General features: G+C 57.0%; 1 protein-coding gene across 1 annotated transcript in view; it reads left to right on the top strand.

The window, feature by feature from the left end:
- Positions 1–7,236, top strand: part of FMOD (fibromodulin) — an 8,651-nt gene extending 1,415 nt beyond the window's left edge. Inside the window, exons 2-3 of the mRNA XM_041470519.1 lie at positions 2,366–3,376; positions 5,810–7,236. Of these exons, the coding sequence (XP_041326453.1) occupies positions 2,380–3,376; positions 5,810–5,961 (1,149 nt within the window). The 5' untranslated portion in view covers positions 2,366–2,379 and the 3' untranslated portion in view covers positions 5,962–7,236. The remainder of the gene's footprint in view (positions 1–2,365; positions 3,377–5,809) is intronic.
- Positions 7,237–10,494: the final 3,258 nt, after the last annotated feature.

Raw genomic sequence — 10,494 nt, forward strand, 5'->3', positions numbered from 1 at the left:
CCCGGGGGTGAAGCCCCAGGGAGGGGAGAGAACCCCACAAACAGCAGGGGGACAGTGGGGGGAGCTGGGGGCAGATTTTGGGGTCACCAGAGGGTTGAAAGGGGCACTGGGAAGGGTGGGGGAACACCAGGGATGGGTTCTCATCCCAGGGATGGGGATTTTCCTCTGGGCATGGGTTTTTGCCCCCTGGGATGGGTTTTTGTCCCCTGGGATGGGGTTTTGCCCCCCAGCTATAGGGGTTTTGCCCCCTGGGATGGGGTTTTGCCCCCCTGGGATGAGTTTTTGCCCCCTGGGATGGGGTTTTGCCCCCTGGGATGGGGTTTTGCCCCTCTGGGATGGGTTTTTGCCCCCTGGGATGGGGTTTTGCCCCCCAGCTATAGGGTTTTTGCCCCCAGGAATGGGGTTTTTGCCCCCAGGAATGGGGTTTTGCCCTCTGGGATGGGGTTTTGCCCCAAAGGGGCCCCCAAGAAGGGGCTGCCAAGAGGGTGGAGAAGCTGCAGGCTCTGGTATGAGAGCGGGCACAGAGCCCTGGAGCAGCAGCAGGAGGAGGAGGAGGAGGAGGAGGAGGAACTCTGCCCCTGCCAAGCTCCCCGTGGCACTCAGCATCCCCCAGGATCCCGTCCCGAGCGCACGGAGCGGGGAGCAGGGAAAAAAGGACAAACCCAGGCCTTGCCAAGCCTGCCTCAATCCCTCTTCTTTCCCATGCCAGGGTGGCAGGGCAGGGCACCCAGTGCATGCCAGGCTGGGTGTCCCCTCCCTGCTGCAGGCTGGGGACACGGCCAGGGGTCACCAGGTGACCTCAGGGCCACCCCTGGCATGGCAAAAAGGGGACACTTGTCCCTGCTGTCCCCTGTTGATCCCTGCTGGTCCCTGTTGATCCCTGCTGTTCCTGTTGTCCCTGCTGGTCCCTGCTGGTCCCTGCTGTCCCTGCTGGTCCCTGCTGGAGCAGAGCTGGCAGTGACACCCTCCCAGCCACGTAGGATCCTCTCCCGCTCCCAGCAGCCAAATTCCTGGAGGGATTTCAAGCTGCCTGGCTGCAGGAACACCCCGTGTGCTCATTTATCCCGGGATGGGGAGGCAGGATGACTCCGGAGCTGGAATCCTCCTGCTGCAGCCCCACCTGGGCATGGCAGGAGGAGGCCACAGGGATCAGGGATGGGTTTGCATCATTCCCTGCTCTCCTCTGGATCCATCACCAGGTGTTGTGCCCTCTCACACCGAGGGTGCTGCCCCTTTTTGTGCCTGGGGGAATGGAAGTTTGGAAGAGGTTTCAGCTCCAAAATCAGGCAGAATTTGTTTACCAGGATCTGCATCCTGCGTTTCTGTGGGGGAAGGGAGAGTTGGATGAAACCCACAGCGATTCCTGTCACCAGCGAGCGGAGCAGAAATAGCTCCTTCAAAAGATGCCTCCAGCTCCTTCAAAAGGCTCCTCGAGCTCCCAGAATCACCCTGATCTGGCAGCTTCCCCTCTCAGCCAGGGAACTCAAATCCCTTCTCCAAGGGGATCCAAATTCCTTCTCCTCCCTCCCAGGCAGAGCCAACCCCGGGCACCTCGTGTGACCCCGCAGAGATCCGCGTGTCCCCAGGCTGCGTCCTCCGCCCAGAAACTGGGATGGAATTGGCCAGAAACCAGGATCTCACCAGCACAGCTCCACTGGGGTGGAGATTCCTCCCAAATCTCCCTCCAAGGTGGGAGGTTTCTCCCAAATCTCCACTGGGGTGGAGATTCCTCCCAAATCTTCACTGGTATCTCCCAAATCTCCACCAGGGATGGAGGTTCCTCCCAAATCTCCACTGGGATGGAGGTTCCTCGCAAATCTCCACTGGTTTCTCCCAGATCTCCACTGAGAACTAAGGTTCCTCCCAAATCTCCACCAGGGATGGAGGTTCCCCCCTCAAATTTCAACAGGGAAGGAGGTTTTTCCCAAATCTCCACTGGTTTCTCCCAGATCTCCCTTGAGAACTAAGGTTCCTCCCAAACCTCCACCAGGGATGGAGGTTCCCCCCTCAAATTTCAACAGGGAAGGAGGTTTTTCCCAAATCTCCACCGGTTCCTCCCAAATCTCCACCAGGGATGGAGGTTCCCCCCTCAAATTTCCACTGGCAAGGAGGTTTTTCCCAAATCTCCACTGGTTTCTCCCAGATCTCCACCAGGGAGGGAGGTTTTTCCCAAATCTCCACCGGTTCCTCCCAAATCTCCACCAGGCTGGAGTTTTCTCCAAGGTGAAAAGTGGGAAGATCACACAACTCCACACAGGAGAAATGTCCACAGCCGGGGATTTTTGGGTCAGATTCCCTCATCTCCTGTTTCTCCAGCACTGCCTGCCTCCCCAGCTCACCCTCCCACGGCTTTGTCCCCTGGCAGGTCCCTCCAGCGCCATGCCTCGGGCCACCATCCTCATCCTCATCCTGGCCGGGCTCTGCGGCTCCTCCCTGGGCCAGTACAACGAGGAGGAGGACCTGGCGTGGCTCCAGTACTACCTACGGCAGTCCCGCGTCTCCTCCTACAACTACGTGCCCTACTACGAGGAGGAGAGCCCCGCGTACGCCTACTCCTACCCCTCTGCCACCGACACCGAGCCCGAGCCCGAGCCCGAGCCGCAGCAAGTGGCGCCCTGGCGGTGTCCCCAAGAGTGTGACTGTCCCCCCAATTTCTCCTCGGCCATGTACTGCGACACGCGCAACCTGCGGTACCTCCCGTTCGTGCCGTCGCGGATGAAGTACGTTTATTTCCAGAACAATCTGATCACCTCCATCCAGGAGGGGGCCTTCGACAACGCCACCGAGCTGGAGTGGCTGGCGCTGCACAACAACCAGATCAGCAGCGAGAAGATGGGGAAAAGGGTTTTTGGGAAGCTGCAGCGCCTGGAGAGGCTCTACATGAACAACAACAACCTGACCAGGCTGCCCGGCCCGCTGCCGCGCTCCCTGCGCGAGCTCCACCTCTCCTACAACCAGATCTCCAAGGTGCCTTCCAACGCTCTGGAGGGGCTGGAGAACCTCACGGCGCTGTACCTCAGCCACAACTTCATCTTCGAGATGGGCGCATCCCTCAAGGGGCTCAAGTCGTTGATCCTGGCCGACCTGAGCTACAACAACCTGAGGAAGGTCCCCGACGGGCTGCCGGCGTCGCTGGAGCAGCTCTACCTGGAGTACAACTACATCAACGCCATCCCCGACGATTATTTCCAGGTGTCCCCCAGGCTGCTGTACGTGAGGATGTCCCACAACAGCCTGACCAACCAAGGGCTCTCCAGCAACACCTTCAACAGCAGCAGCATCCTGGAGCTGGACCTGTCCTACAACCGGCTGCAGAAGATCCCGCGGGTCAACACCAACCTGGAGAACCTCTACCTGCAGGGCAACCAGATCAACGGTGAGCAGGGCTGGGGAAAGGGCGGTGGGGAACCCGGGGGAAGCGCCTGGGCGTGTTTTGAGTGGGAATTTGGGGTTCCTGAGGGTTCCTGAGCGAGGCAGGGGTGGGAGCTGTCCCAGCCTGGAGGGTTCCTGTGGGATCTCTGCGCTGGATTTTGGGGGATTCCCAGGAGCCTGGGCATCTCCTGGGGTTGGAGAGGGTGGAAAGCAGGGGATGAACCAGCTGGGATGGGGTCAGGGGGGCCAAGAGGGGTCACAGCAGTGGGCAGAGCTGGGGGGTCCTCACAGCCACGCTGGGGACATGGAACACCCTGGGCAGTGCCAGCACAGGGGACAGGGACTTTGCTCAGTGCCAGCACAGGGGACAGGGACACTCTGCAGTGCCACTACAGGGGACAGGGACACTCTGCAGTGCCAGCACAGGGGACAGGGACACTCTGCAGTGCCGATGGAATTGAGAATGGGATTGGGATGGAGTGGGAACAGACACAGGGATGGGAATGAGAATGGGAATGGGATGGGAATGGGGATTGGAATGGGGATGGAATGGGAATGGGATGGGATATGAGAATGGGAAACGGGAATTGGGATAGGGATGGAATGGGAAATGGGGATGGGAATTGGAATGGGGATGGGAAATGGGGATGGGACTGGGAAGGTGTCAGAGCAGCCATCAGCTGTTGCAGGGAAAACACAGAACCCCGCAGCGGGGAGCTGCCAGCAGCACAGACACGGGAACAGATTCCCAAATGTTTGCTTTCCAAACCGGAGCTGCCGCCGTCTGCCCACAAACGCCGCGGAGCCACCGCCGGCTCCTCCTCCTCCTCCTCCTCCTCCTCTGCGGGTCCTGCTGACCTTCACAGCCCCCCCAGGATCGGGGATGCGGCTCCAGGGGCTCGGCCCAACCCCTTGGAGCATCCGGACCTTGGTGCTGCCCCTCTGCCCCACCGAGGGTCCCCTCCGTGGGTGCAGCCCCCAAATCCCAGCGATCCCCCCCAGCATCCCGCTGCCTTTTCCAGCAGCAGCCCGGCCTGGAGCTCTGCTGCCCTCTAGGCTCAAATCCTGCACGGAAAAAAAAAAAAAAACCCAAAAATGTATTTTGGACTCTGCTCCATCTCCCGCTTCCAAAGGCAGCCGGGGCTGGGCTGGGCTGGAATTTCCCTGCCTGGCGCTGGCAGCAGAGGAGCGCAGAGGGGACGGCTGGGATGGGGACAGGGACATCCCCGCTCCTGGACACGCTGCTCGGGTGTCCCGCAGTGGCCAGAGGGGTCAGGGCATGGAGGCTGCAGCAGAGGAAGCCTCCAAAAGAGGCTGGAAAGGCAAATCCTGATGGAAAGAAACGTTTCCCGTCCGACTCCACCCTCCGGGCGCTCCATCCCGGCTGGGAAGGGAAGATTCCAAATCCTCCTGCTCCTCCTGGCTGCGGCCAGGAGCACCAGGAACGCTTTTAGCTTGAGGGGTTGAGTCCAAATCCGCAGGAAAAATCAGAGAATTTGGGCTGTTCCCGTTATTCCCCCCCGCCCCCCGCCTGTCTCAACACAAAGCAGCTCTCAGAGGTGGATCCCTCAGAACAGAGAATTTCCCACTAAAAATCAGCCCTTTGGGGAAGGCTGTGGGGGATTCAACTGCAGTGATGCCTTGAGAAGAGTGAGCTAGAACAGAGCCAGACAGAGCTAAAGAATAAACAGGGATTTATTAAAAGGATCTCCTCCATGGATCCACCTTGGGCAGCACAAGAGCCCAGCCAGGGCTGCACCCAAATGAACCAAAATGGGCACAAAATGAACCCAAGATTAACCAAAAATGGTCACAAAATGAACCCAAGATGAACCAAAATGGTCACAATGAACCCAAGATGAAGCAAAATGGTCACAAAATGAACCCAAGATGAACCAAAATGGTCACAATGAACCCAAGATGAAGCAAAATGGTCACAAAATGAACCCAAGATAGACCCAAATGATCACAAAATGAACAGAAAATGGACCAAAATGGTCACAAAATGAACCCAAGATGAACCCAAATGGTCACAAAGTGCACGACCACTCACGGGGTCTCTCACTTTTATCAGTTCGGCTCCATTTGCATATTGGAGTTAATTGTCCGATTACATCTCCAGCCCATGCAGTCCCATCCTTGTTTTTCTCTCTTCATTCCACATTGTTTGTGCTCGTGTGGTGAGATTTGGATCATTTGAAATTTGGATCATAGAGAGGGCCTGAGATTTGGATCATTTGAAATTTGGATCATAGAGAGGACCTGAGATTTGGATCATTTGTCCTTGGTCCCAGCTAGAGCAGGAATTGTTTTGTCTCTGCGAACAGAGCTCACCACCCCCTGACACGAACCCCAGACCCATACCCTAAAGCAGCACAGAACCTAAAAACCCCAAACCCCAAAACGCTGAGGCCTCACCATCCTCTCTCCCCCGCAGAGTTCTCCATCAGCAGCTTCTGCTCCGTGGTGGATGTCATGAACTACTCGCGGCTCCAGGTGCTGCGCCTCGACGGCAACGCCATCAAGCGCAACGCGGTGCCCCCGGATGCGCCGCTGTGCCTGCGCCGCGCCACCGTCATCGAGATCTGAGCCCCCCCAGGACTCTGTCCCCCGCCCCCGGGGGGACTCCCCTCCTTCCTGCTTTCCCATCCCACTCGGCTGTGTGGTGGCGGCGTGCTCCCGGTTTTCCCGAAATTCTCCCTTTTTTTTTGCGCTCAGATCTCAGCTCTGGGCCCGCCACAAAGTGCTGTCATCTCCTGTCCCAGGCTGGGGTGGGACACGGCAGGGGTGGGGCTCATCCTGCCTTAGGCATGGAGAAATCAAATCCCGACCCCAAATCCGGGTCTGAACTCCCTGAAAGGAGAATCCTTCCAAGGGGATCAGACCTTTTTCCATGGGGAAATCCCAATCCCCATCCCAAATCCAGTTCTGAACCCCCTGAAGGAGCATCCATCCAGGGGGAGCAGACCCTTTGTCCATGGGGAAATCCCAATCCCGATCCCAAATCTGGGTCTGAACCCCCTGGGAGGAACATCCTTCGAGGGGGATCAGACCCTTTTTCCATGGGGAAATTCCATGGGGATCAGACCCTTTTTCCATGGGGAAATCCCAGTCCCGAACCCAAATCCAGGTCTGAACTCCCTGGGAGGAGTATCCTTCCATGGGGATCAGACTCTTTTTCCATGGGGATCAGACCCTCTTTCCATGGGGAAATCAAATCCCGATCCCAAATCTGGGTCTGAACCCCCTGAAGGAGCATCCAAGGGGTTGGGAGCTGCAGGAGTGAAGGGTTGAAGATCTCCAGGCTGGAGGATCCCTCAGTGTGGGGTGAGGAGGAACAAATCCTCCTCTTCCCTTCCTTTTTTCCTCCTTTTCCATCAACCTGCTCCAGAATTAACAGAGAGAAACCCTAAAGGAGAGAAACCCACCCTAGGGTGAGAGGGAAACCCCCCGAGGAACTGGGGCTCCCAAATCTTGCTCCCGACCCCCTGGAGCCGGGCAGGACGGGGAAAATCCTGGTGCTGTCACCCCCCTGGAGCTGTCACCCCTGGAGCTGTCACCCCCATCTGCCCCTCCCTGAGCTCAGGCCCCCGGGATATCCCAATTAAAACCTCAAAACCAATCACAGAGCCACGCTGGAATTCCCTAAAAATCCCAAATTCCCCAGCTCAGCCCCTCGGGTGGCTGAGTTTGAGGACGAAGGGGCAGCTGAGCTTTGGGGTCGCCAGTCCGGGTGGTCACCCCGGCCCTCCGCGTTGTTCCTGCATGCAAAGTTCATTTTTAAAAACCCAGAAAAATCCCATAATTTCACCAGCATGAACTGTAAACCCCAAAGCCGTCAATAAAACCCTTCCAGTGCCTGCACCCAGCGCCTCTCCTCCTCTCCGGGATGGATTTCCTGCCATAATCCAGGCTGGAATTGCCGTCTAGCGGTTGGCCCGGGCATGGCACGGAGATTTCCAGGGAAAGGGGAAATCTCCATGGAAAAGGCTCAGCGGGAGCGGGGAGGGACGGAGGCACCACTGGGAGTTTTTTTCTGGACCCTTCTGGCTTCAGTCCTGCGGATTTTTAACAGCCGGGCTGGGGGATGGTTGAAAAATAAGGGAATGAAAAATAGGAATTTCACACGGAGGGGAACAGAAAGTGCCGTGTCCCAGGCTGGGAGCAGCCAGGGAAGCAGAGCCTGCAGGATTCTGTGGGATGCAGGAGTTGGGATTCCAAAAAAACCCCAATCCCTGGTCAGGGGCAGCCCCAAAGCTGCAGCCAAGGCTCCTGGAGAAGCCAGGCAGGAAAATCCCACCCAATCCTTTGGACACCTCTCCTACATCCCAGGGTGGCAAAGGGACAGCCACATCCCAAAATCCCAAACTCCAATCCTTTGGGACACCTCTCCTACATCCCAGGGTGTCGCAGGGACAGTCACATCCTCATCACACCCTCATCCCAACATCCCAAACCCCATCCCAGAGATCCAAATCCTCCCGGAGGCACCAGGAGGGGATGCAGGATTGGGGAGCTTCTAGGGAGCCCAAATCCCATAATTTCAGAAGGATCTGGGAATAACTGTCCAGATGGAACAACCAAAGGGGTTGGGGAGGTTTTAGGAAGTCCCAATCCCATAATTTCAGAGGGATCTGAGAAGGAATGTCCAGATGAACAACCAAATGGGTTGGGGAGGGGATTTAGGGAGCCCAAATCCCGTAATTTCAGAGGGATCTGGGAATAACAGTCTAGATGAACAACCAAAGGGGTTGGGGAGATTTTAGGGAGCTCAAATCCCGTAATTCCAGGATGGGAAGGGAACAAACAAAACCCCGGAGCAGCTCCAAGGCTCCTGCAGCAGCTGCTGGCTCCGGGCAGGGCTGGGAATTCCTGATTCCCACCAGCTGGGGGAAGGGCAGGGGGCAGAGGCTCAGGGCACCCTCTGCCCTCTTTCCCCCCTCCCCAAAATCCAGGGACAGCCCCCATTGGTCCCACAGGCGCCCAATCTCTGCCTTGTTGTGGTGGGAACAGCGGGGAACGGGGGCTGGGCCCCTCCTCCTCATCCCCTTCCTCCTCCTCCTCCTGTTGCCGGGAGGAGCTGCGGGGTCCGGGGGGCCCCTGGATCCCACCCAGGAGGAGGAGGAGGGAGGAGGGGGGCGTGCAGGGCTTTGTCCAGACCCACAGAGCAGGAAAAAGGAGGGGAAAACCCCAAACCAACCCAAAGAACCCCCCTGGAGGCTGGAGGGGCTTTGGGGGCGCTGCTGCAGGGGGGGACCCGCAGCTGCAGCCCCCAAAAATCACATCGGGGCTCTGGGGCTCTCCCAAGGACTCTCCTGGGCTGGGGGATGTCAAAACCCACTAGGTTCTCCATGGGGACTAGCAGGATTTCTCCAGAAACCCCCCAGATTTTGCCGTGAAACCCCAAATTTTGCCCTCAAACCCCAAAATTTTGCCCTGAACCCTTCAGATTTTGCCCTGAGACCCTCAAATTTTGCCCTCAAACCCCCAAATTTTGCCCTGAACCCTCCAGATTTTGCACCGAGACCCCCAAATGTTGCCCTCAAACCCTCAAATTTTGCCCTGAAATCCCCAAATTTTGCCCTGAAACTCCAAAATTTTGCCCTCAAACCCCTATATTTTGCCCTCAGATCCTCAAATTTTGCCCTCTAACCCCAAAATTTTGTCCTCAAACCCACAAATTTTGCCCTGAAAACTCCAAATTCCACCTCTACTCCTTTCCACATTTATCCCCCTAATTCTCCACCTCCTCTTGCTTGCCTTTTTTTTTTTTTTTTTCCTTCCCTCCCGTTTTGCAGCCTCCCTCCCCCAGCTCCAACACTTCCCAGACTGTTTGTAAACATTCCCTTTAGGATGTTTCCTCGGGAAGCGCAAATTCCCGGCGGGAAACAACCCCTCCAAATATTTCCCTTTTGGAAAAGCACCAAAAAAAAAAAAAAAAAAACCCCAAAAAAAGCAGCGAGGCAGAGGGCGCTGGGCTCATCCCAGGGGGATCCGGGGTGGGCAGAACCCCCCAGGAGCGGGGACAGGAGTCAGGACAGTGACACCCAAACCGCCGGTGGCACTCAGGGAATTGTCACCGGTGTCACCTCCTCTTTGCTCGATTCTGATCGGATTTACCCCAAAAACTCTCCTGGGCGGAGGAGCTTTGGGGACAAAGGGACAAGGGATGGGCAGAGCATGCCAGGGGTGGGTGGAGACGGTAATTAAGGTTGATAATTAGTAATTATCCGGCCGCAGCAGCTGGGGAGAGATAGGGGAGCAGCGGGAAAAGATTCCCGGGAGGGGAAATCCCAGCCCTGGATTGAGGGGTCCCAAACGGAGCTGGATTTGGGGTCTGGCAGGTTTGGGGTCTCTCCACCCGCTCTGGGAAGATGAGGGGCTCCCCAGTCTGAGAGCCCAAAAGATTTGTGGGGTCCACGGGGAAAGCCCTGCTCCCCACACCCCACCCCGGCAGGATTTTGGGAACGGGAGGGAGAAGGTTGGGCAGGAAATTCCCAATCTGTTAACTCCGAATCAGGGGAGAAACTGAGCTGGGATTTTGGGGTTTTGGCTCTTTCCATCCTCTCTGAGATCCCAAACACTTTGTGGGGTCCACGGGGAAAGCCCTGCTCCCCACACCCCAGCCCAGCAGCATTTTAGGTGTAGAGGAGGAGAGATTTGGGCAGGAAATTCCTGATCTGTTAACTCCGAATCAGGAGAGAAACTGAGTTGGGATCTTGGGATTTTGGCTCTTTCCATCCACTCTGGGATGATTCTCACCCCGCTGAGATCCCAAACACTTTGGGGAGACCATGGGGAAAGCCCTGCTCCCCACATCTCCTCAGCAGCATTTTGGGTGTAGAACGGGAGAGATTTGGGCAGGAAATTCCCAATCTGTTCAGCTCCACATCAGGAACAAACCTGAGCAGGGATTTTGGGATTTTGGCTCTCTCCATCCTCTCTGAGATCCCAAACATTTTGGGGGACCATGAGGAAAGTCCTGCTCCCCACACCCCAGCCCAGTAGGATGTTGGGTGTAGGAGGGGAGAGATTTGGGCTGGAAATTCCTGATCTGTTAATTCTGCATCAGGAGAGAAACTGAGCTGGGATTTTGCCCGGACTGCCGGCTGCCTGCTGAAA

The sequence above is a fragment of the Pyrgilauda ruficollis genome, unplaced genomic scaffold (assembly GCF_017590135.1).
Source record: "Pyrgilauda ruficollis isolate IOZ18807 unplaced genomic scaffold, ASM1759013v1 scaffold247, whole genome shotgun sequence".
Taxonomy (NCBI): Eukaryota; Metazoa; Chordata; class Aves; order Passeriformes; family Passeridae; genus Pyrgilauda; species Pyrgilauda ruficollis.